The 27,090-nt window shown below is 35.3% G+C and overlaps 2 protein-coding genes and 3 long non-coding RNA genes across 23 annotated transcripts in view; 2 read left to right on the plus strand and 3 right to left on the minus strand.

Annotated features, from left to right (window-relative positions):
- Nucleotides 1-338: 338 nt before the first annotated feature.
- LOC100652103 lies at nucleotides 339-6,178 on the minus strand. 7 transcript variants are annotated; one of them, XR_007224773.1, is made up of 8 exons: nucleotides 5,579-5,637; nucleotides 5,400-5,490; nucleotides 5,220-5,319; nucleotides 4,942-5,129; nucleotides 4,819-4,869; nucleotides 2,391-2,555; nucleotides 1,503-1,651; nucleotides 339-1,429 (listed from the first exon to the last, which is right to left on the minus strand). XR_007224773.1 is itself a non-coding variant. In XM_048407630.1 (7 exons), the coding sequence occupies exons 3-7, from the start codon at nucleotides 5,484-5,486 to the stop codon at nucleotides 4,636-4,638; spliced, it is 510 nt and encodes a 169-aa protein (XP_048263587.1). In that variant the 5' UTR covers nucleotides 5,487-5,490; nucleotides 5,579-5,627; nucleotides 6,038-6,175; the 3' UTR covers nucleotides 4,111-4,635. The 7 variants fall into 7 exon arrangements, 4 of the variants coding, with proteins under 4 accessions (XP_012168141.2, XP_048263587.1, XP_012168147.1 ...); XR_007224772.1 differs by having other exon boundaries at nucleotides 339-961; nucleotides 1,119-1,651; XR_002308216.2 differs by having other exon boundaries at nucleotides 339-1,651.
- On the plus strand, nucleotides 3,645-7,899 carry LOC125385466. 3 transcript variants are annotated; one of them, XR_007224779.1, is made up of 5 exons: nucleotides 3,816-3,911; nucleotides 4,265-4,386; nucleotides 4,826-6,012; nucleotides 6,085-6,287; nucleotides 7,697-7,899. It is a non-coding gene; the product is annotated as an uncharacterized LOC125385466 (long non-coding RNA). The 3 variants fall into 3 exon arrangements; XR_007224777.1 differs by lacking the exon at nucleotides 7,697-7,899 and having other exon boundaries at nucleotides 6,085-6,502; XR_007224778.1 differs by lacking the exons at nucleotides 4,826-6,012; nucleotides 6,085-6,287; nucleotides 7,697-7,899 and having other exon boundaries at nucleotides 3,645-3,911; nucleotides 4,265-4,423.
- Nucleotides 7,900-11,661: 3,762 nt separating this feature from the next.
- LOC125385468 lies at nucleotides 11,662-16,695 on the minus strand. The gene is made up of 2 exons (XR_007224781.1): nucleotides 16,499-16,695; nucleotides 11,662-11,878 (listed from the first exon to the last, which is right to left on the minus strand). It is a non-coding gene; the product is annotated as an uncharacterized LOC125385468 (long non-coding RNA).
- Nucleotides 11,873-27,090, plus strand: part of LOC100651866 (rho guanine nucleotide exchange factor 17) — a 70,081-nt gene continuing 54,863 nt past the window's right edge. For 10 of the 11 annotated variants that reach the window (XM_020865626.2, XM_048407541.1, XM_048407549.1 and 7 more), the window contains exons 1-2: nucleotides 11,873-12,827; nucleotides 25,403-25,583. In XM_020865626.2, coding sequence (XP_020721285.1) covers nucleotides 25,422-25,583 — 162 coding nt within the window. In that variant the 5' untranslated portion in view covers nucleotides 11,873-12,827; nucleotides 25,403-25,421. Of the gene's footprint in view, nucleotides 12,828-17,042; nucleotides 17,187-25,402; nucleotides 25,584-27,090 lie in introns of those variants that run through there. The other variant, XM_020865621.2, reaches the window with a different exon arrangement.
- Nucleotides 19,653-26,685, minus strand: LOC125385469. The gene is made up of 3 exons (XR_007224783.1): nucleotides 26,418-26,685; nucleotides 20,752-20,888; nucleotides 19,653-20,640 (listed from the first exon to the last, which is right to left on the minus strand). It is a non-coding gene; the product is annotated as an uncharacterized LOC125385469 (long non-coding RNA).

The following is a 27,090-nucleotide window of genomic DNA, read 5'->3' on the forward strand; positions in this document are numbered from 1 at the left end:
AGATCTTCTTGTAAAAAAGGATTTTACTTATCTATTCAAATTTATTACTTATTTTATTTGTTATATATTATAAATTGTAAATTATTTATTTTAGTAGTATCGTGATAGAGAAAAGTCAGAGAGAAATACTATACATTCCATAAAATGTAAACTAAAACATGCATAATCGAAGTGCAGCTTCATCACAAATATGATAAGTATTTGATTTTGATATAACTTGTATCACATCGATATCACTGATTTACATCGACAAGAAATTAATACAGTTAACAATAAAATGAAAATGCGTTTGTCATGAAGTAGCAATTGCTACGTTATGCAAATCATTGCGACAGACATGTTTCTAGAACTGCGTTTGTTTTATTCAACAGAGCACATTCGTTCAAAGTTCTCCTATTTTTCCGAGATCTTAACAAGTCGATTACAACACGCTCTCGTTACATTTGCTTCGTTGTATCTATTCAACTGAACGGCACACGTTAACATGCATTAACCATAAGCGCGTCCTGCATTTTTAGAAGTACGATCGGACGATCTCGAGTGTCAAGCGTCCTCGCAGTAACTGAAACAATAATTAACTCTGTCGCGTTTCGTTATGTGCGACGCAACGAGCGGGCAGCGAAACTTTCAAGCCTCGAAAGCTTATCTGACACTCTGAATCAGTGAACAGTAAACCTACGAAACAAGCGAATGCCATCATTAGAATTCGTGTCGTTTCCTTTACACGGCCTGAAGGACTGATTCGAAGTTCCATGTTCGAATAATTTTGTAACCACTTTTACAACGATCCGCGAGTACCTATAACGATTCTTTATTTCATGTCGATTACGGATTAGCAATACGAGAAAATGTTTCACTTTCGTATTCCTACTGGATTTATATTAAATGTAATTAATAAAGTTGTTCTCCGATTCTTAAGTAAAATCTTAACACGGTCGTTGTTAGTGATTTTATAGAAATCCTAAAATAGAAAAGTACATTGTGATTAAAGCAAAGATAGGAATTTAAAGAGTTGTCTTTTAAATATTATATTTTATGTCACTTTGTATCGTTCATAATTCAAATAAATGCAAAAGATTCTTATTGAGGTTTCTGAGATAAAAAATAGTAAAACATACCTATCATTATCATTTTGCAATAAAATATCTTTTATTGTGTTATTTAGGTATTTAAGATGGAGTTATTAATGAAGATCTACGTATTCCTTAAATGGAACATTCTACGAAACGTTTAATTCATCATTCTGTATTTTGTGCTTATAGAGCTCTGAAATATAGGAATACGCAGTTCGAAGGAAACCATAAAAAAGCATAGGGTTATTTTCTCGTCGCTTTATCGGCTGAAGAAGAATGTTCCATTCATACTTTTACACACCATTTACGGACGCCTTATGTGCGCGATATCAGCCTTATCAGCACTTCTACGCCGCCTACAATTTAATGCGGCTGTATGCGCATGTAAAGCTATCGGAAAAGAAAAGACGGCGTTGCAAGAAATGCTACCTGCGCAGCAAACAATCGTGGAACTCCTTGTCGACGAGTATTCAATGCCAATCCCAGGGATTCAAATATCGTTCTAATTCTTTGTCCTTTATTACACGACAGCTTCGATATTTATGACGACAATGTAAAACAGTCGAGTATTATTTCACCTATTGCAAGAAACAGGTAGAAATTTTATTAGCGAAATGTTTTTCCATAAAAATAATTTCTAAGAACTCTCATTTTATAATATTTGCTATTTTTATAAAATAGTATTTAATCATTTTTAATATTTACGAATACATATTTATTAAGACAAGTTGGAAATCAGATTACGATTGAGATATCAACCCATGGATCGAGTAGCAAAGAAATGCATAGAAATTGTGTAAATAATGCAATATTAATTGCACAATTGTGTAATTGTGCAATATTATTTAAAAAATAAAATACTAGTTCCAAAAAATGTCCATAATTTAACAAATATTTTGTCATACTACTCTAAATACTTCGGTTTCTTTACACTTCGTAGGATTATAGGATTCAAATGGAAGAAAAAATAGCGGCAAAGGAAATATAACCGCAATATTAAGAAATAGAATTCAATAATGCAAATTAGCTGAGAAACCTTAATTGTAACTCAATATTAACGAAGTCGAACTAACATGTACTCGTATATTTGCATGTTAGTGCGGAATACTTTCCTTTCCAATAATCAATAAAGTTAAGGTATTGCGTAAGAATCTACCTCGCATTTAATTTCGTTACTCATACAGACCTGTATCCCTACAAAATTTATTCGAATGCTTATAGGTGCTTATGATCATCGCGATCGATTACCTCGGGTGTGGTCGGTCCAGAAGTGAAAGTACCGTCGTGACAATAAAGATTCTACATTATTATGCCTACCATCTTTCGTGAAACCATTGTCGACAGTCGAAAGTCCCATCGAAAAAAAATATCCATTGCTGTAAATTTCGTTCGTCCGATACTTTGCTGGAGTTCGCCATTCCGTGGTGCCAAATGGAGATATTTATGCTCTGTTAATCATTCGACGCTTGAAACTAATGGAATCTGTAAAATAAAGTTCAGGCAATAATATTATTGACAAATTTATGAAACGCGACAGTTAACTTTCGTTTTGTCGAATGTAATACGAATCTTAGGTACAATTGAATTCTCTGTATTTTTTAAACTTACGAAACGTTCGAATTAAGGATGATAAAATAGGTAACCAGTTTAATTTAATTTCATCGGGATTATTCAGTTCAGTGCCGTTATTAATTACTATAATAAATAAAACTTTCGCAAAATGTTTTACATCATCGTCGATGATCGTTATCTTAATTTCTATAGTCGGCGAACAGTTACTTCGTGAAAATTTGTCAGACACGCGCTCTCTCCTTCGCCGGAATCACTAATTACATGTAAGATACGAAACATTTCACTAGCGCCAGCCCATTAATATCAACTTCGACAGACCACGAACACGGTGGTCTGCTGAGGGAGGATTTCTCGAAGTTGTCATTAATCACCGTATCAAGAACAGGACAACTTAAGAGAGACTTAGAAAGCGTCTGGTTTCCTCCAATAATTCCGCTACCATGTGATCACTGAATTGCAATACCACCAAGTTTATATTTACATACTTGATCTGACTATGATCGTAACTTTAAGGATAGGTCAATGCATATATAATTTATTTCGTTTTCACGTATTTCTATTAAAAGGAAAGCCTACATCCTCGAATCAAGTACGAAATATGTTACTGCTAAATTAAAGAGGTCATTGTTATGACAGACAGTTATTCTAATGAATACATGTATACATATACATATACATATATACATTTATTCTTCAGTTTGCAGATTGCTACTGAAATCTAATGTAAAACTTTTTCGATTATATTAATCACATACATTAATTACATCTTTTGAAATTTTACTACATTATAGAAGATAGTACAATCAAATGATTGATTTAAAACAGGGATATGTTTTACCAAAATACATTAAATTTTTTAAAATTATTACCTAAATAATTGCAATTGTAAAATAGTCGTAATTATTTTAAATGTTTAATAATATACATCTTTTTAATGTTTCGTAACGATTTTAAGATATTACTAATAAGTACATCTTTACGCCATCTATCATGAACGTATTTCAAATTATAGTTTATTTAAGATCATCAAGTATGTATTACCGTATATCTAAGATAAGTGAGTATTTGCAAATTAATAAATATGATTCTCTGTTTTTTTCTCTCTAAAATAAACATTTATCGTAATTTTTGATAGAATAGAATGTTTAATATTTGAAAATATATTTTATCTGCATATGCTTTTCTCGTGTCTAAATATCCCGCGAGATGACGCTCGCGTACCTTTAACGAGATACTTGTTTAACGACGAGAGGTAATGTTAAAAATGTAAGTTAAATAATTATTTAATTATTTCATAGCTAATTGTTGTATTGTATACTTTTCAGTCATGAGTCAATTTCTTTTTTTATAATTTAGCTCATTTTAATACCAATCGAACTCATTATTTCTAAGTATACACACAAATAACCTCAAATTCTTATTTTACATATTCTATTAGTGTATCTCACTATAATGCTTTAAGAGGTTTATTAACGTACTTTTTTATTTATATCAAACATACAAAATTTTTACAAATGCCATAGAATATCTTATATAAAAATTCATAATAAATTTGTCTATTTGTTTCAAATATTTTTGGTCATGTAGAGCAATCTCCTATAAAATTGTCTTGTTTACAGTTATTAACAAATTTCAAAATACTACTCTGAAATTTGGACGGATATTTCCTTAGACCATTATCAGTCTTTTTGTTAAAATGTAAAAAGTTCTAAGCTTCAAACTAATTGTACATTACTGACACGTGAGTATGTTACTTATGTGTTTATAATATTTAATACTAGATACGTCAAAATAAATAATCATAACCAAGCTGAACACAAATTTTTGTTCGATCTAAATTATCTTTTAAATAATATTATTTCTCTAAATAAACATTTCGTTTGAAGAAAATGTACAAAAGTAGATTATATTTGTATCTCTCAAGACACTGTATCTTACTTTGGTGCCAATTAATGTACTTGATATCTTATAGTTAGTATCATGTACCTACTTAAGGCCATAAAAGCTCTATATTCGGAGATTGTAATTCTTCAAATATTTTGTACATTGATAACACAACTAACCAACAATATATCTGAAAAGGCAATCAATTATATAATAAATACAATTTAAATATATGTTGTATCATATAATAAAAAAATATATATCAACAAATAAATTGTTTTATGCTTACATTATAGGACATCCATAACCAAATACACATCGCTGCAAATGTTGCATCAAGCTATAATCATAACATTAAGATATCAATTTACAAACCTGCAAAAAATGCATTAATGGAATATGCAAAACTTACATAGATGTAATAACCTCCTACAAGCCAAAGTCCAAAAACTAATTGGAATAAACATACAATGAACCATAATATAAGCCAGGGAAGTAACCATCCTCTTATTCCTTCTCTTAATCCATGCATCAACAAACCGCTTGATATTATCAAGAGAGCAAAATAAAAGATCATAAATCCTCCAGCAATTTGCATTGCTAAAAAATCATATATATATATATAATGTGTAAATATAATGGAGTAACTGGTATATATATATATTACCAATACACAATTGTATTACTTACATCCTCTAATATCAGCCTCAAACAGAGGATTATACAATTGAGATGAATCGCCTCCATTTAATTGATAACATACCAATGTAATGCATATTATACTAATTGCCTACAACAGGAGATAAGCAATTTGAAGTCATATAAAATTAAAATATAGTGAAACAGTTATATTAAATTTAAAATACATACTATTGTATAAAAAGCAATAGCTTTGCATCCTGTCTTGATGTTATTGGTCCAAACAAATGGTGACCAGCAGGATTCCAATATGGTCATGATTCTGTTAAAATAAAAATTTACGTGTAATAATTCTAATAGCGTCTATTAACTAGAGAACGCGGATGATTCGATTAATAAACACCACCCACTTGTTGGTGTATTCAAGATTCAAGGTTTGGGCGTCAACACGTAAAAGGTCTACCAACATACAAATTTCATAAACTAGAAAATACTAGCGAACGAATTTAATGAAAATGTTACTTTTTATCCATTTCTGAATGCCACTTTGAAATTTAAACTTCCAACTTAAGTAACATATTAATATATTTTGAAGCGTGTAAGAGAAAGGTATTAAAATCATTAATGTCGAACACCATTGTTATGAATGAAAATTTTATCTATACATACGAAAGTATAACATCCAAATCTTGAACAAGAATATAATTAAAAAAAAAACTGCTAGTTTTATAATTATACAAATGTGAAACTGGAGTTCGTATTTTGATATTTTAATGTAATATTTTATGAATCATTTACTTTATTTCCTACTCCACGTGATTGGTTATCAGATACACCTTCGAAGGTACGTCATTCTCAAGTTTACTTACGTTTATAAATAAAATAGCTTTATTAAATTAAATCCTTATTATAATAGGTAGTCACCGGTTACCAAATTTCAAATATTTTAACCATTTGGAATGTTTCACTGCTAACAAACAATGCCACGCACGCGTCAGTAAGTGTACTGTTAATGGCGCTGTATCAGCGTTTGGTTCCCCTCCACTTTGCTGCAGGATTGTTATGGCGGTTCCCTCAATACTCGAGCGTAACCTGATAAAATGTATTGTCTCAGTTCTTGTAAGTAATGTTTAAATTTCAGTACAGAAGTATCGGATATATATAATTAAAGTATGACTAGTAGGTTTATTTATCAAAGGTCGAAAAAGAATTTTTTTTATTCTAATGTATCTATAATGAACTGACAGTTTTCCTCGGCAATAACTTTTACAATTGGAAAGTATGAATTGCTTTAATTTATTATGTATAACATAAAATAAAATTTTATCACAACATTACGCATCTTAAAAAACTAATTTATTTACTAAAATACGCAATAATTATATTTGCAAATTTTAAATAAGACATTTATTACGATACAGATTCAACATTACAAATATATTTTAATAAAATATATGATAAAATAATGTGATAGAGGGTGTGGTTTCGAAAATTTGATAATGTGTTTCTCATGAATTACGTGAAGTTCTTTACATCAAATAATAAATAGAATTACGTGTTTTACAACCGTCGATAGTGAGCAATGACGGAAGAACACATTCGTTTAGTAAAGCGTATCTTGACGACGCAAAGATAAAAATATCGTAGTTAATGTATATATATTATCAACTATCGAACGTTGTCGGTGATTAACCCGTGGAAAATGTAGTTCAATGGTTTCGAATTACTTGCTTGCGGTTTCCGCGGGAAGCAGCCATTTTGGTACCGCAAATGCAAATAAGCCGACTGAAACCAGATAAGATCTGATAATGCAGTCACAAAACAAAACCGATAGCCTTTGACTGAGCTAAATGTTAAGTCCTATAAAGTTGTCTAAATACAACGACAGAAAGCTTTCACCTGATCTGTTATATGCTGATACCATTAGTAACGAAACGCATGAAACAATGGAGTTGTAGATGCAATAACAATGTTCAAAGGACATGGATTGCGAGATCTGTTTCGCAAACTAATTTCCGACAGTTAAAACAACAGTACAAATGCTTATCAAAATACGTAATTCATTCTATTTAAATGGCGCAATTGTAAACAACAGAACGTTTGTTATTTTAAATGATACGTGTTTGATGGATCCTTCCATCAGACGCTAATACGGAATGTCAGGAGACTCACAATTGAATAGAACGTTGTAGAATTCACGCGAGCCTCTTAAATTCCTATAGTCATCGAACACGATAGCATATTGCGTAATGGATGAGGTATTCTTCTCGGGACAATGAGATGATAGTAGTCTTTGTATTTCGATTGCGTAATAAAACATCGTAATTCAATTGTATCAATGTAATTCAATAATTTCGTTAAAAGTTATTACCTTCGTTTTATTGAATTTTATTTACATCGTACTTTTTGATTGAGTTTGTTTATTATAAGAAATAAAAAAGAAAGAGAATAAAGCGTCAGCAACCATCGACTAAAAATAAAAAAATCGTAAAGGGATTGCTTCAAAAAAGGAGAAAATTGGTTTGCAGGATGATATGGAGTAATGGCATATTTGATCAAAGCTACTACTGCGAGAAGAATTTATCTCATAGTTGGCATTCGATTTGCAAGTACTTACGTAGAACGGCCCTTTATTGTAGGCATATCTAGTATTAAGGGTATATTGCATTCATTGCAACTCTCGAGGGAAGAAGATCGTTACGTTTCCGTACAGTTTATGGAAAAAATATACGTATATTATCCGTTTTAACAACGTAAACGTAGGGCGACAGATGCGTTTCATAGACTCGCGAAGCCGGCTAGTCCAAAAGCTATAAATATGTAAGTATGAATGCCTGGAACTCTTCTCAGTCGCTTGGACCATCAAAATTCTCTGTCCTGCTTACTTAGGCTATTCGTCTCAATCATTTTCTAAGATAGTTCGCCATCTTATTGGTTCTTTGATAATTCCAGCGAGTTACTATAAAGCAATGTCCACACATGAGTAATTCCTTCTTTAATGTATATTTAATCATATGTTACAAAAAAAAAAAAAAAAAAAAAAAAATTAACTGATGAAAGAGCTTGCGTGTATGAATATCATAAATCTTTCGATTTTATTAGGTTGTCCGAAAAGTTTCTTTCGTTTTATAAGGAAATAATAGACGCACAATGTTTTTTTTTATATTAGTTTATTGAATTATGCACGAACATAATAATAGAAATATAACGAAACGGATCATACTTAATTCAATAAAATAATATAAAACAGAAATTGTTGTTCATCTATTATCACCTTATGAAACGAAAGAAACTTTTCGGACAACCTAATAGATTCCCTTGTACATTACATAATTTAGTACGAACATTTGATGATATGAAGGCACGAGAGGAAGACCTTGAAGATATCTGCAGATCCAGTACTCGGTTGGTTCTTTCGATGCTAGCGAGAAGCCAAAAAGAAGATTAATGTTTGTCTCGGAAATTATAATGTGACAGTTCATTTTAGCGTCGCGTAACTGTGAATTAGCTTTAAAATGGCTCTCAATTTAGGTGTCAGTCAAAAGCAGCGCGTACAACGTTGTCGCCGTATCCGTTCTTGAAGGTATATCTCGACCTCGTGAATGGTAAATCTCGTAGCTAGTAAAGGTAACACCAATAGATTTTCAATGAACAATCCGCGCGTGACTGCTTATGCTTACGGAAAATGGGCGAATCAAAACATAATAAGTCGATGCATCACTCCATTGTAATTGGTAGAAATACAGAAGTAAAAAGGAGCCCGAGGGTCTGCAATTTAAATACCTAACTAACTAGTGGTAATCGCTATCTTGCAATAACGCTTAATGTTTCCAAAGTAATTTTTGCATTGGAAAAATTTTATTTGAAAAAGAAGAAATTAATTCTAAGCAAAAAGAAGAGTGAGCTCGCTGTTTAAAAAAATATTTATAGTAAAAGATACAAGAAGGAAAAACAAATTTTACCATTATTTTTAATTATTCAGTCGTGATTTATCTGTACTTTAAAGCTAAAGATTTCGCACGTATGATTGATAATAAGATATTACTTACGTGCAGAATTAAAACACAATTTGCGTGAAAAGATATTGATGAAAGAAGAATATAAAAAGACGAATAAATCTACAAACTGGTAGCACGAAGTGTTTAATACAAACATTACTCGAAAGAGTCAAAGTTTCCACAGGAAAATGTTACTTACATCATGTTCCAAATAAATCACCGAACTGTAATTAAATTTGTGCATTGGTATTTCGCTTTTCAAGCGGGTTAACGCGGTGCGCGTTGCAGGAAAGAAATCGGATCAACAAAAAGTTGTTGGAACAACTTTGCGTTTCGCGTTGAATGCTCTTCGAGAAAAACTGTAATGCCATACAGTGGATTTAAAATTAAACGCATATCCTTACATTAATTTGGGGAATCGAGCTTATTTCAAAATAAATTTTTACTAAAAAAAAATATATGTAATTTCTGCTAACTAATAAAGTTATCCTAAATTGATTCTCGTTTTGTAATGCAAATGGAGATACTTGCTATAGACACTGTTTTTGAAACGAAAGAATGTTTATACTGTTCAGCGAACTTATTCGTGTACGAAGCTATCACAGTTATCGGAAACGCGATATAGTCAACTCCTTTTGTGTCGATGATTTCGCGTTACTTCGCACTCCTATTTCATCCTGTGTTATTCTGGACACCATGCAAACTCATTCTACCATCATCGATCAGGTAACGCTATCACAACGAAATTAAAATAAACACGTAAAAACATTTTAACTTTAATCCACATATTACATCGATAATTTACGCTTGAATCTAATTACGTTCCCGCCAAAAACTTCACCATGAATAAAATCCACATGGATACATTAAATGGCCTTGTATTGAAAACTCCATTCACATAATTCGTCCTAAATCCATTAAATCTACCATTCAACCAACTTTTATTCCAAAACTCTCGATGACACTTGATTCACCTCTCAAAAGGGTTTACCTCTTAAACAAATTAACACAATTAATAAATATGATATATCAAACGGATATTTCGGAGAAAACAATCTCGCATACACATAACATAGGAAAATGAACACGTAACGTATTTGAGAAAACGCAATGAAGATTGTGTGCACAATTGCACGCGCGAGCGGAGCACGGTGGCGTTGGAGTTAGGGGAAAGGTGCTATAGAGGTCCCCTCTAGTGAGATTGGGCCCCGTTCTGGTCTCTCTCACACACTCTCTCGCGACGTCGAAGGTTTCCTTCGCACCGGTTCGTGCCGTGGCGGTCCGGCTCGGCTCGTGCACATACGCCATGGTCTCTCGTATCGAATCGGGCCAGCTTCGTGTTGCCCAGCTGGATCTGTACACCCATTTGTCGGCCTCCAACTCGTCGTCGTCGTCGACGTTCGCCGCGGCCCATTCGTACCCACAGGAGATCCGTTCTCGATCGCTCTGTCGTCTCGGCTGTGAAACGTGCAGCGTGTCTCGGTGATCTGATGTAACCCTTCTCTTTCTTTCTAGCTATCTCCCTCTCTTTTTCTTTCTTCCTTACTCAGGCTCTCACTCTCGCGTAGTCACTCCTTCTCTTTCCCTGCCGTGAAACCGCATCGGCCGTGTGTATATCGCCTCGATTACACCAGAACGGTTGAGCGTCGCCGAGCGGTCCCAACGTCTGGATCCGTGAAGCGCACTTGCTCGTCGTCGTCCTCGTCGTCTTCGATGCTCCGGCAGTGTTCTCTTACGCGCCGATTCCTCTGCCGATCACGCTGCTAATTAAACCTGGTGAGCTCACTGGACAGACACCGTTGCGATCTACTTGATTCGTTCGCGGTGAAACGATCGACGATCGAGAGTTTCTCGATCACAATCCTTGGTGCGTGGAATTATCCTGTTTATTGGATCTGGATTCGTTCACCCGGACGAGAAATATAATATTTATACAAGACCATCGATGATCTTCTGATTGAAGCAGCATTTAAGAGATCTTCTGGATGGTTTAGCGGATTTTAGATAGAAGTCACGGTGTATTTTGTGGTTCGCTGGTGTCGTGCTTATTTTTCGTGAACAAGATTCGTGACCCTCCGATGCTGAGCGCACAGTATTCGAGGCTCGTTTGTGTGCACGAGCCGAGTTTAAGTCTGGTTAACGTGGAAGGTGGAACTGAGAGAGGTTAAGTGGTTCAGAGGATGAAGATCAAACAGTGGTCGTTAGAAATTGAAAGCTTCTCGAAGAAGAAAAGCTCGGATGTTTGTGACGGGGAAAACAGACATTTCGTTCTCGGCGATCGGCGCGAGATTCCGTTCGGCGCTTTCGTGTGCGAGCAATTAATCGATTAATCGTCCTCTTGGTACGAAAGAGATAGTCGGTTTTCTTGACGAAACTGGTTTAAGTGGTTCGCATTAGCATCTTTAATATGCTACTGTTACGGAATACAATTCCGCGTCGAGTAAGTGGACGAGATTAATGTTTCCATTGGTGCCGAGCTGTTCGTCGAGCAAATCAAAGCGTTCACGGTGTCCTTTCTTATGAACTGATAAAAGCGATACGTGTGCACTTACGACCGAATAAGATAAAAGTACGAAGTACGAAGACAGTAGAAAGAAAAGATATTCATACTTTGGTGTGCGTCGTCGCTTGTTGACCATCTCACGGCTGTCGATGTTTTCGAATCTCGATTCGGTATGATCGATTAACAGAGCAGCCAAAAATTGGCTCTTACTATAAAGAAAAAAGAAAAAAATGGTTGAGTGAAAGTGCTTTCGGATAGTAGCCGTGTGTCGTTGCATTCTGTGCGTTTAATTTCAAGTGCACTCGTGATTAATTAAGAACGGAGGAAAGCGATCTCGCGCGCTCGAAGAATCGTGAAGAATGCCTTCAGGTTGATATTTATACGTATGATACTTACACCTATACAAGTGTGCGTGCGTGCGTGTGCGTGTGTGCGCGTGTGTGGTGTATGTCGATCTCTATGCAAAAAACCGATTCGTGATCTGCTAATCTAGTCACATTGACTTTAAGATTACCTCTCTGAAACTAGTGGTCCGAAACGAGGACAGAGACATTTCGTTTGCCGATATGAAGATCTGTATATCGTTCGCAATCTGCGGAACGAACAAACTCGTAAACACAATATTATGATAATATTATCTCGCAACGATAAGGCTCCCACGAACGTAAGCGAATACTCGAATCTGTCTTGGCCAATTTGACCGTGTAAAAGATTTTCGATAAATGTTCTTCAACCGTAGCTGTGCATGATCCGGTTGAGTCTTTTCGATCGGTTCGATTCGAGGCTGAAATCGGTTTAGAAACAGCCGGTTCGATCGAACTCAGAAATGAACGACCAAACAGAAGTAGAACATCGAGATTTGTGGAACATTTATTATGCTACGTTACTCTCCAGTAATGTATGGGATCGAACAACGTCGATTTAACGATTGTTTGGGAACAACGAGTTTAACAGCGAAGAAAATTTTCATCTTGAAGTGTAATGCATCGAAATTGTGTTTGGTGGAAAGCCGTTGATGATAATTCCTCGTGCACGAAACATCACCTGGTTTGAGGAAGTGCTTGTTATGGATATCTGCGTGGCGATCAAACGGGAATACTTTCTCGAGCAGAATTACGTGGATGGCATCCAAGGAAGCGTTTTCGAACCCTTGCAGGAGTGAGTATATATGTTGTTTCGCACAAAATTCCTTATTGAGAATCATTAAAGATAAATATTTCTATCTGGTATCTTGAACTTTTGTGTACATTACTGGTATTAATAACTTGTCAGACTCGCTGGTATTTTTATATCGTGAAAAGTATTTCAGAACAAAGTCAAGGCAGGTTAAAGAGGAAAATCTCCTTGCAATGCATATCATCTTTCACGATAATTTGTTAACCGATATGATAAATGTTAATATTGTAGATTTCTATTGTACAAAAAGTCTCTACAATTTGAATATTAAAAGAAAATATTGAAGAATTGTAAGTAAATATTGAAGTAAGGAAACAGCTTTTCTTATACGTATTTTTAATTGCGTGTAGAATCTCATTCTAGTTGTTTTTACCTAAACTTATCTGTTTATTATCTTAATTTTTTAGATTATTGAAGAACTTTGTTCTTTTTATAAGGTTAAAAAATCAATAATCATTTATTGGAAATAAAAAAGAGGTATCTTTTTAGTTTAATATTTCATGAAGAAGTTAAAAATTGAAATTAGTAGCAATATTACTTGACTGTAAATTTATATGTTCCAAAAGGAAATTGATTTTTAAATGGCACTTTTTATTTACTAAAATTGTCAGAAAATGAAATCTCCTTATAGCTGCAATTTTTTAAATTATACATCGAAGAGAATAAATAACTAGTTCGAACCTTTCTAAATCCGCTTATAGAACTTCGCTTATGTTATTGTCAAACTTCCTACCACAGCATTGATAAGTTGCAATTTGTGACTTGTAAAACTTTGCTAATGATATTACTTCAACCGTACAAGATGTTCCAAGTAACTTATATTTAATGATCAGTAAGGATTTACTAACAAATGACATATAAAATGGCAATTTGATATCGCCCACATGACACGGTTAAAACTACAACGCTTACTTTTCTATTCTTAGAAACATCTCAATTAAAACAAATCACCTGCTAGAGTTACTCCCGTAAAGTGCAATCCGATCGCGATACATCTTCCCCCGAAGCCAAACGTTAATCAAGAGCTTGATCGTTTCTCGATGGATTCTCAACAGGAGCGTACTGTGTATTTCGGATAATTCCGCTGCACAAAATAAAATGTGTATTTTCCAATCTCTCCATACTTATCGAAACATCTAAGCAAAATATATCCACCTGTTAAAATCTCCCCTGCTGGTGTGTAGCGGGATCATGGAGCGTATCCTTTCGTGGAACGGAGCTCAGCTACGATAACCACATGAGAAAGTATTACAATGGAGCACGTTGGGCCGCTATTTATGAATATAATGTTCGATCGCCCTGCGCGACTCTGCGAACCGTTGTTCGAGCGGGGAAAAATCGCGATTTTTGCTCGATCGGTGAAAGTTGAAGTTTGCTGGTAATCTCGACAATGCCGGAAGCCCTAAGTTTACTCCTCGTCGCGGTCGTTTCTCGATGGGCGAGGAAAGAAGAAGTCGGAAGGCATTGTGCACGGAGGATGCGTGTGTACTGTGTGCAGTCTTCGTTTCTCGTGTCTCTCTAACGTCGTGGCCCATTACGTTGCATCAAGACGACCAACCGAAACAGCCACGTTTTTTCTCCTCATTTCATAGAGGATCATCTTGGAGACGATAAATCGCGCGAAAGTCGAGGACGAATCTTGATCCCCGTAACGATAAAAGAAACCGGAGGGGACGAGGGAGTTGAACGGGAATCGTTTCTGATGTTCGTCTTTTTTCACCTACTATTATTTTAATTTCAATGGTAATTAAAGAGAAGCATCGCCGCACGCGATGTAATGATTATCCTCCAGATGTGTTGTTATATAGAGCTGAGGTTACTGATTATGAAATGAAATGAATATTTGACTTGGATGTAATAAAGAGTGACAAATTGATCTGAGCTTAATGTTTGCACAGTGATGTCAAGAGGCAAGGTAAAAGTTATGGTGCAATATGTACTGGTTGCAATGTTTGGACAATGTATATGTTATACAAATTCATTATTCCGTAAGAGTTAACAAATTTTTTTAAATTTATCTTTTCATAAATGATATTTAACGTTAAGGAGGGGAGAGTATATTCGCATTGACTTTTAATAGAAGCCTTTAATACGATAGGAGTTCTTCGAAGCTAAATTACTCGATGCTAAAATTTTCTTATTTTTCGATTTGTACGATTTAATTCGTCGAAACTCACATGTAGCACTTGCTTCGACTTCCGTGCAGTATAAGCGCAAATAAGATCAAATTCCTTTGCTCTTATATGTACATTATTTTTCGCTGTTGGCTTAACGAATGCCACAAGTCGTATTTTTCGATGATTGCGTTCACTGTTGCGTCATCAAGCGAGGAATTCCGTATGGCAGACCAAGCAATCGATTTTGGCAGCTGTATTAAGACAGGTGCGAAAATATTCGTACAAGATTTTTCATATTAGCATGGGTACTATGTTTCATAATTATCAATTATTATAATTTTATATTCTCTACAATTTAACATATGCAAAATGTTGGAAAGATAAGGAAGGGGGAGTGTATCCTCTACGAATTTCGATATTCGTAGATAATTGATAATTTTATTATGTTACTGAAAATAATAATGATCCGCTATTATATAAAATTAATGCGTTGATCATTATCATGATATCCTGCTTAACCGTGCGTGAAGAATCAATTTACCAAGTTCAGCTTATGTGATCATTTTTGTCTTTTCTATTTTTTCAAAAACATAACCTTCGATAATCCACCAATTACGAGTACTTAACTAGTTACGCGGTATCAAATTTATTTACCCGACGATAATTCTAATTTCCTTTAATTACTCGTTCAGCTTCGTTATATCTTGAACGAACTATATACATATATTACGATTTTAAGTTTCCGTACGGTACGATAATTATTAGGAGGATGCGGGAATACAGTTGCATGTCGAAATAAGATAACATAATTCCATGAGGTTCTTTGGTACGATTATGTATTAATTAGCTTTTGGTTACGTAGAAATATTTAAAGCGGAATATTTCGTACATCTTCATGAAAAGAGTTAATTCTTACATTTTTATGAAATTTTTGTATTGAGTTCTTCGCAAAAATGCTTCTTACAATTATTTTCTAGAAGTGTTTGTGTTTCATTATATCATTGAGACAAAGAGTTTCTGAGAATAAAATCATGTTCCACAAGTAGAGCATGTAGTGTAGCTTATAAAGAGCAATATTATAAATAGCTTTGCAAGAAACCTGTGGCAACTACTGTAAAAGAAGATGAAACATTCACAGAACTTCAACAATCATTCAACAACAACCACTCAATAATCTTGAAATTTCTACGTTTTTACAAAACAAGATGTATAATATTTTGACATTCCAACATTCTCAGAAAATAGTGATAGTATATCTTTGACCGTGCAGTATATCTTTAGCATAGTACATAGTATATCTTTAATACTGCTACAGTCTCCGAATCTTTAAGTTTCAATCTTGCTTTTGTTTCATCAAACAAAACGATATTTTAATATTTTAAAAGAATTTCAGTATAAAATTGAAACGCATCATATACAGTATATGTAAATAACGATTCTTTCATACGTGCTCGAAAACTAAGAAATTCTTTATCAATAGAAACACATAGTTGGATCAAAAGTGACGTGAATCGAGCAAAATCAAATACCACTCACTAAATCCTTTCTTCTTTAGTCACTCTTTCAAGCAGACTAGTAGATGAAAAGATCGAAGCTCTTGGAGGGCCAGTAAACACGAAAGATCCACAATATCCGGCGTCCCCTCCACGAAGGTATGCGGAGGGATGTTCCTGGTCGCGGATTCACTGGCTCTCCAAAAGACACGACGTATAAATACCACCTCGTTTCGGTTTCCTCTCTCCTCACAGTCCCGTTCTCCCTCTCTCTTCTGCCTGGTAGCACGGAGTCTATTTAGATAATCTTCCGCTTAGCGGGAGCGGCACTCGGTGCGGTAAGGGAGCCTCTTCTTCGCGGAGGCTTTCACCAAGGTGGCATCATATTCCTGATCCGCGAACCGGGCGCGTTTCTTCGATCCTCTCTACTCGTCTACATTGCTCTCGTCTCTCTTCGTCGTTTTTGTTGTCTCGGTGGCCAGTGTTCGATAGAGGTTTTTGGCGAACGCCACGCCCGTGTCCAACGAACCCTGCTTGTCGTGCCTCTGTGACTCGTAAACGCCTTCGATGACGTGACCTTGAGTTCTACAGATCTCGAGGACTTCGCCAGGTCACCGGTACGATATCAAGATCTACGTCAAGACCAGGGATCCTCTGTTGACTGGTCGCGAGACGTTCCTCCCATCCTATTTCGTCTCGTCGCCACGACATGCGGCTGTCTTGATTAATCGGTAAGCGAACCAGTCCGCTTTCGACGATTCGTGGCCTCGTCGATGCGTGGGTGATCGCCCCGATGGCGCTTTAATGATAGACCCCGTGATCTCTCGATCAGATTCTTTGTTTGCATTGTGTAGAGGTTTTTGTTCTCATTCGAAGAGAATGTAGGTGGGTCTTGCTATTTGCGGCGCGCGCCTTTAACCCTTTAACTGTCTAGCGCATCTGGCAGATGATTATGTAGATATAGGCCCGCCTGTGTATTCTTAAAATGTAGGATGTTTGCTGAACGGGAGTTAGACTCGTGCGAAGCGTGTTATACGCGGTTCTCGAAGCAGTTTGGTATTTTTAATGATGCGTGTGCAGGTTCATTGTTTTAAAAGGGTCTTCTGGCTTTGTTGGAATGCTTTCTTGTGTCAATGAAGGCTGTATGATTTTTACTTTACCGTGATTACTCTTATGTTTTATCGTGATTATCTAAGTAATTTTTGGGGAAAAAGTTGAAGATTTATTATTGTAAAATAATATCTGGCTTTTCTTAAGATTTCTTCTTTGTACTATAAATATCTTATTACACCTCTGTTTTATCTATATTTATTTATAATTGGTAATAAATGAAATCGCATTAATCACATTATATATTTTTCTCTCATAATTAAAATATACACAGGATTCTATTATCTACAGAAAAAAGCGTTATGCTTCCTTATTCAAATAATCAAGGAAACGATAACATCCCTGATGTTAGCAACTTACGAACAAAAAGGCGGCATGAGGAAGAATTTTCTTAGGGGGCTTTTAATTTATTGGCGATAAACGGCATTGAACGAGTTTCTGAGAGAAACTGGCGATAACGATCGATCGAATGAGGGAAAGGCACGCGAGATGCTTTATCTCGCGTGTATTCATTGTTTATCATTGAGTACAATTGCCTGGCTACGTGTGCAGTCGTGCGATCGCGCAGATGTTCAAGACAATTAAAAGTGATTGACGCGACTCTGCCCGATTCTCGAATCGTCGCGACAAATTAGGGCCGTATAGAGACTGAGCGTAGGGGCGAACGATGAACGTGTTCTCGTGTTAAGAGGTTCAAACGTGTATTCTATCTTTAGCAACGTTTCCCCGAAAAGAGAGTCTCAACAGAAAGAGAAAGAGAGTACAAAAGGGTTTGCGTTCTTCGATAGAGCAATACAAAATCGTTTGATCGTTTCTCTGAAAAGTCCCATCTGGAAAACCGTAACAGATAATTATTATAGTATAATATTCATTTAATCGAGCGTATATATTCTTACAATGGGTCACGTACACATCTTCTTATTGTTTATTATATTCGATGAATTAATTTTTGTTTCTTTCATGTAAGAAGGTTTGGGATTTATGTTCTTTCGTGCGATTTTAAGTAAAGAACAAAAATAAAAAAAAAATATCGTGATAAAGCGACGGGTGCATCTCAGCGAGTTGCAGCAGCTTATCGTTTCGCAAATAAACCCAACGACGCTTTCTGCCACATTGCGATGACAAAGCAACGTGCATGTTTATCGGTTGTTTGCACCGAGACGCGTTGCGTCTCTCGTGCAAATAACATCGCCGGAACGGAATGCGGTTGCCTCTTTTTCTTCAACGCTTTCCTTATTCGTATCGTAGCTTCATGTGCCAAGAAAGACTTTTGGTCTTCTCCAAAAGATCGTGGATTAAAATTAGCCACGAAAGTATCTCCGCTTCGACGAAGACGACGTGGCGATTCCTTTTTTTTTTTTTTCTTATGAAATCTGACGAATGAAAATAGAAGCTTCGTCTTCGTCGAGAAGAGCTCGATTAACGATAGTGTTCGTAGAAAAGCTGGCCGTCGACAGTGTTCTTTCTCCCGTGTGTTTGACCCTGTACGGATTTTTGCTTATTATACTCGGAATTCTGACGCCGCATTGCGGTGCATTTCTTTTTTCACAGTGAATGTTCTTTGTGACCAACGCGACAAAATACGAGTTTGCACCCTCATCGATATTTACGTCACGTTCGTTGTATTTCGAATTCTTCGTATATTTTCCGCGTGCCATGGCACTTTGCTGTACGTGAAACCACTCTCTTCCTTCGATCGGTTGAATCATCCAAATCCGGCGTTTGGATTCCGGACGAAAATCATGGCGGGCAAGGTGCCAATAAATGACTGTACTAAGAGTGCCACCTGCGTGCGAGATGCTTTACTCGATATCGAATCTATTTCACGTATTTTTCAACCATTAGTCAAATAGTTTTACGATATTTATTTTTTGAGGACGTTGTCCAGATTATCCTATAATATCGCTTTATAGTATTTTTATGGAATCATGCTTCCGGAAAACAGGTCTATTAGGGATTATTAATGTATTTTATTGACAGGATGTTAGATAGGAAAAAGAAGAATGTCGTCTTATCGGTAATTTATAATTTATTTTATATGATATACAATTTAAGTAGATATTAAAGTAAAGTATAATATTGAGGGCTTAATTTTACTAACTCTTTACTTCTATCATTCTCCATTGTCAAATACCCTAATGTGTGAACACTGTACTGAAGAAACAAGTACTTTTTTCTGTTACAAATAGTATTATTATATGTATTACTACGTGTATTAGAACATAAACATTAAGGGCTGGTGTAAACGAGCGAGTTTTTGACTCTGCGTTATCCCTGTGTCATATGTCTTTCTTTGTTTCCCCAGTTAGAACCGACAATGACAAATATATGACGCAGCGTGAACGCAGCGTCAAAAAGTCGCTCTCTGAACGGGACCTAAGTGAAAATAATGAGAATGTATCTTCTCATCACGAAAATTTATGTAGTTCAACGGCTAAAAAATATGATATCTCTAGATAATAAAGAAAGCGGGCAAGTTTCTTGTTCTTTACATGAATAAATGAAATGTAATATCAAGAAGGTGGGTGTTCTATTATCTGAACATTTTCGTCTTCCTGTTATATAGTTCCGATAGGGGAAACTTTATTGTATTACGACAGTGAAGTGAGGTACGTAGGTGGAACGGATTTGTGAATTAGAAGGAAAGCCATGAGTTCCCGGCTCAAGACACTGGTGTACAAGATATTCGAAATACTACGCCGCGATGTCGCGTTCCGAATTTAATTAATACGCGGCTGCCGCGATACCAATGCCACGTGCCGACATAAACCAAGATGAAAACTTGGAATAAGGTGGGAGCGCGTGAGCGTCGCGGAATTCGAGAATATTGCGGGTGCTGTGGGTTCGAGGAACGAAAAGAAAGTGAAAGAAAACGCCCTCGGGTATTCTGCCGCGCACCAGGCGTCTTTGGTTTCCTCGTCTTCTTTTTATTCACCTCAACGCGACCCTGGCACAAGTTCAATTCGTTCCGGCCAATTGGACTCGGGGCTGTGTAAAAGAGCCGCTTTCCGTGGACCAATCGACCATTTTCTTGAGAGGAATGCATCAGTTCGTTCGCAGCTTCGTAATCAGAGGCTAGTAATGAAATTTGCATTTTCCACGTTAGGATTCTTGCGAAAGCTTCCAGTCGGGTGAATATCATTCGTCTCTTTCCTTTTGTTTTCATTTTTTTTTTTTTTTTTGTACCTTGTCAGCTCGATTTATTAGTGGAGATTAATTTAGATCATCGTTGTTGAGTGATGCCGTTAGTGATGGGATCAATTATACTGTAAGTTGGTTCGAACCTAATTGCAAAGTCTAATATTTATCGCCTCAGAAGTTCGCTGAAAAGAAACAATATATTTAAATAGATTTGAACTAATTCAGAAATTATATTGGTTAACTTCATAAATTGGAAAGTAAAGAAAAGTGTGGAATATTACAATTTTTAGAGAATTTCCTTGGAGAGATGACCTTTATTTATGTTACTTTCTTGTAATAAATGAACTTTTGGAAATTAACAATTTGTTTATTCAACAAGTTCAATATTAATTACGTATCCATATAACGAAGTTGAGAAACGTACAAAAAGTGGAGTTGATTAGTTTGGCTTCTAAGAGACTCAAATAAGAGCATATTTTTAAAGAAATGCTTCGAAAAAAGATACATCTTTTAGCAAATATACAAACATAATTGAATAAGAATCCAATTGAAATATTCTTTCTATACAAAATGATTTGAACAATGTTAGTAATCGAAACATTGGAAGATTGGAATATTCCTGGCACCATTCGCTAGAAAATTGACTCATTTTGGGCGAAAATTGACTCTTTCGATCTGGTGAATCGACTTTCGCCTAACAATAATGCATATCATTGATCATGAACTTTATCGGGATTCGGTCGAATCGAGTTCAACATCCGTTATCGGGAACAGTGGTGGCTCGTGGTTCGGCGAAATAACTCACTCCGGGAATTGAATGTCACTCGATCACTGCTATCTGACAGAAAACACATTAGATGAAAATCGAATAGGCTGGCTAGGATTTACGGTGCATCGAAATAATATTTCTCGTTAATCCCAACCTGTTCCACGGCCGTTCATAAATTCTGCAATGCCGCGTCCAACCTCGATGGTAATTTGCATACGCGAAAAAGAATGGCCATTTTTGTAGTACAAATAATGCAAGAGAAAATGATTTTTATCGTCTCATAAATCCAACCAGCCGCGTTCAACGAAACACGCGATCTGCGTGATAGAATAAAGCCAGCGGAACGACGCGATCACCGTTGCCTTTCGCGATAATAAAAGCTCGTAATTCAACTTTTGAGAAACAATGTCTCTCGTTGCTTTATACAATAGCTTACAAAAGTAGATATACGAATGCTTATATAGACATTTCTTTATGAATATATTATGTGTGTTATACGAAACTTTCCGAAATTTCATTAGAATTGTAAAGAGGCACAACTGTCATTATTATACGTACTGATAAAATTAAAGATGAATATAAAAATGTATATAACTTCTATATACATTTTCGGAATGGTTCCAAGACCAATATAATCATGAGTCATATGTCATTAAAGTGTTAATGAAATATAAAAAAATGTTTTATATATTTTATACAATTCATATAATATATTCATAAAACGTGTTCGTATTTCTACGTGTTCGAATACTTTCATAAAACATTGTACGTAAATAAACTCGATCTTCTTAACAGTATAGGATTTACTCAGCAGTATATGATTTATATAATCGCTATTATTATTATTTGGAGATGGATGATGGACTCTTAATGCTTCTTTAGACCTGAGAAGACGTACGAACCACTTCAATTTCCGATATAGTTAGCCTTCAGCATTCGGAAATAGAAAAGACATACACAGGTATTTATAAATGCTCAATATTTGCAATCATAAAATCTCTGTTACTGTTTAGATGAAAGCCAGCTTTGCAAAGATAGTGTAGTCGTCAATACATATGGTATAATTCGAAGATTACAAGAGAAACATATGATAGTTCATTTTTATTAGTTTCTTGACTTTTATATAACTTCATGACTAAGAAGAAGTATTTTAATATAAAATACTTAAAGAAGGATAGATATAACTTCATAAATTTAAAGATGTAAGCATTTTAGGAATAAATGATGATTGTAGAAATAAATCCATGATGATTGTAAGAATCGAATAATATTACTTTAATTGTTCTGTTAATTGAACTTAATTATTGTGTTTTCCACATCAAAAATTCTAGTAATAGAGATAAACGAAATTTTTGCACTATTATTTTCGTTCGTGATTCTTGTACACGATTGTTCACGAATTCCATGAATAAATTTGAATCCAAATGACATTAAAGTAAATAATGCAACACTCGAATCGTTTGAAATAGTAGGCATCTGGGATTTTCAATTTATTCGTTGATTGCTCGTTCATCGACGAGCGCACTGCGATTATCAACAGCAATTTCCGGTCTCTAGATTTATTCGTTCAAATCACAGTGGTTGCTTCACTGAATAAAACGATGAATTCATGGTGGATAGTTTACGCGAGATCACACATTTGTAGTTATAGATGCACAAATTTGTGCCAAATTTCTATCACTATTACTACAGATCTATAAGGTTTGTTTTCTATCACAAAGTATTAAACGAAGAATGAAGAATACAGATATCTTTCTTTGTTGGACTTTTTACAGTTAAATGGCGCTTCCATATTTAGCAAAGTTTAAATGCTTTCCTTTTCTGTTCAGAAATCGTCTGTGACACCTAAATCGGATGTAACGGTGTGATGACGTCAATTTCCGATTGACAGTTATCATATACAATATGGCGAAACGTAGATAAACTATATAATTCTTGGCCTTATACGACAAATTCTTCTCTTATGAATGGGCAATTATATTCCTAATTCAACACATAACCTTTACTATGCAAATTATTATTATACGTGACATATGAGTATAAACGTAGAAAGCATATATTTCTAAAATTGTATTTTCTACTCAGAGATATCCAATACATTCTTATAAAATTTTATTTACATGAATGGTATGATCAATATCATGAGGAAAACTGGTACAATTGATGCTGCACATTTATTACATCACAAATAAATAATCCACATTTAATCATCCATGAGTATATGAAATATTACATATGTACATTACTTAGTTTGATATAATATGTACTGCCACAAAATTTTATTTTTGCTTAAAGAATCAGAAATTGTACGTGTATTATCAAATTAAGTCTTTGCGTGTTAAACAATTGATGCGAAATAAATTAGAAGAAAATGTATATCTAAAAACTGCTATTTCATCAGTCTGAACGGTTTCTATAAATTTTTCATAACAGAAACAAATCTAATTGAACTACCATGATTATGCGAACTCACGCGTCTATGTTACGCACGCACGCACGCACGCACTCACGCACCACAATCGCTTCTTGAATTCTTGCGAACGTTTGCGCATTCCCCGATAGCTGTGGAGAACGATTTTATTTATTTACGACGCGTTGCCGTTACTGAATGAAATTCTCGTCGATTCCCGAGAAAGTTTCATTAAAGTTACTCGAAGACGTATTGCGTACGCGCGCCGTGAAAGCTTCGGAATAGTTCTGTAAATCAACGTAATCTGTGAGAAAAGAAACGTTTACGAGGTTTGATTTGTGAACAAAGTGAACGTTAAGTCACGATATTATCGACATTGCTCGTGTTCTGTTCTATCATGGTTAATTTATGATAGTGGAGCCTGAAGAGTATAAGTTGCCGAAGTACTTCATATATTCACCAAACTATAGTCTATGTACTGTACATTGAAAAGGTTAAAGATGAAGAGTGGTTCGTGAGATTGATAATTGTAGTAAACAGATCCTGAAGTTATCATTACATTGAGACATATAATTTCTTGAAAATCTTGAAAAATTGTGTCATGTGACATAAAATATAGGAGAGTAAGTATTTACGTACTTTTATCATCAGTGCATAGTTCATTTTTTCTATTAAATTGAATTGATTAAACATTTCAATCCGTCAAAGAACTCACGATAAATCTTTTTGGTATAATAACGATAAGGATAAGTTTTGTATGGTGCTTTTAAAAGAATTATTTGTGCCTTTAGTTCATTTTCTATACTAAGGAAATATCAAACTTTTAAAGGAACATCAAGCTTCTAAGAAAATTATTCTTGTCTTTACTTAATTTTCTACATTAAAGGAACATCAAGCTTTTATAACATTTCACTACCTATTTTATTGTAACCTTTTTCGCAAACTAATTATTCGCAGAAGAGATATTAAAAAATACATTAATGACGTACTGACAACTAAAGTACAATATTTATAGCAAGAAAACCAAAGTGAATGATATATGAAAAAATATGCAATGAAATTTTTTATTCGCATATTGTACGATAAATTATTCAAATCTCAAAAGCTCGCCGTTTTAAAACTATAAAATTTTCAGGAAAATTACAAATCCAGATAATTCTAATGTTAAAAAAAGAAAAAAATAAAAATGGAAAGGAGAAAGAAAAATACACATCGCACGTCAAGCGTTGCCACGAAATTTATGCTCGCTTCCTGTCGAATCAGACGGTAAAACCGTGATGGCGTATTTACTCAAAACACAATTTAAGTTTACTTTACGTCATAACGCGGCCGGTGAGTTCATAAACCACGATGGAAAAGCACCATAATAAGATCATTGCCAGCACAAACTCACTATTAAAATAACGGAGACCTTGGTTGTTAACGGAAGAGACGAAGAAGGGACTATTAAATACATAATACGTTTAATGGATTTTTACCGAAGAATGTAACGTAATTTGCCTTGTATTTCTGTGCAGGGTGAAGGGAGGATGAAGAATGCCCCGCGTCGGTGGAGACGGCGGTGGCGGGCCGGAGAAGGCAGGAGGAAGTGGTTTCGGAGGATGGCTTGGGGGTGCAGCAAGAGCCATGACAGGGGGAAGTGTCGGCGGTGGTTACGTGGTTTTAGGTGGTACCAGATACGGTCTCAGACTTTCTCAGGTAAGAGACTTGGATAGAGCCAGATAACAAGAAATACATCGATAATATGAACGTCAGTATTGAACAAAATGATCAAAAAATACGACAGTCGCACGTAAACAAGAATGAAATTAATTTTGTTATATAAAATTGACGAGATTATTCTTGTAATATCGAATACGTGGATTTTTCATAATTTAGTTTCAAATGAAATAACAATTCTCGAAGTTTTTAATGAACTTGCCAATAAGTATTCATAAGTGTCCTCATATTATACTTATGGACGAGAGTGAATCGTCCTGTATGATGAAATAGTTCTGTTCTAGTAAAACTTGATGTGTTTGAAATGTTCCTCGTTCGTCGAAAGGAACTTGTTCAAAATTTCTCTACATTTATATATAGGTTTCTTTATGTTTTTGTATTATAGCAATTTTTATGTTCTTTATTGTACACTCTTTCGTCGTTGAGGATTCGTTTAAAATTCTATTTATCTAATCGCGTGAAAGCTATTCTTTGTTAGATGGACACAAAAAGCAGTCGGTATCACTTCAGAAAATATAAAATATTGGTTAAATGATATCTTTCGTTTCAATCCGTAATAATTCGCTTGCTTATTATTATACTCTTCAATTTGACACTATTCTTTTTACCAATAGAGCAAGCTACAGAATGTATACACAAAAAGAATCACGTCAACGACAAACCTTGTGCTATTATAATTACAGAAAGAGTTACGCAATAACTTTTTGTATCTCTATCAAAGCAACTAAATGCATTCTCACACAATGTATGACGCGAAGTCTATTACCATTGGCAACATTTAAAAAGAGCATATTACATTATAAGAGTACTTACGTACAACAGTTCCTTTATTACGAGTCGCATTCCTCGTATCCAAATACGGTTCAAAAAGACTGTACTGTTGTTGTGTACTGTACTAAAGTGCGTCAACGAGATGTCGGAATGGGGAAGGGGGGTATGAAGTTTTTGAAATTTCACGGTGGTGTTGCCAGCGAAATTTTATTGGTTATGCGGAATGAAGAGCCGCGAGACCGACGCAGCGTCCAGCCAAATAAGAATCCAAACTCCGTTGGCTGTCGTGACGACCTTCGACGGATTCGCGACAGAGAAGAGACGTTTTCGCGGTGAGCAAAATGAAGATGTCGGAAATTCTAAACATAGAGTCGATCGCGTAAATAGAATGCCGCCAGTCAGTGACTCGTACCGATTTCGAGCCATCTCTCTTTTTATTCCTTCTTTCTTCCTCTTCCTATTTTTCACCGATGCCCGTCCTCGTCCGGTCGGAATAATATCCACGTTGACATCATACGCACACGTAGCGGCGACGTGAAAATCTCGTGCGAAACGTACCGCGGCCGAGCCCGCGAACACTTTGCCAAGTCCTTCAATTGTGAATCTTCACCAACAAATCACCATGAATACGTCGCGTCGGCCGATCGGGAGCCGATGATCTGACTCTCGTGTTCCGATTTTAGACGCCTCGTGAACGCCTTTCTCAATCTCAACC

The sequence above is a fragment of the Bombus terrestris genome, chromosome 1 (genome assembly GCF_910591885.1).
Source record: "Bombus terrestris chromosome 1, iyBomTerr1.2, whole genome shotgun sequence".
NCBI lineage: Eukaryota > Metazoa > Arthropoda > Insecta > Hymenoptera > Apidae > Bombus > Bombus terrestris.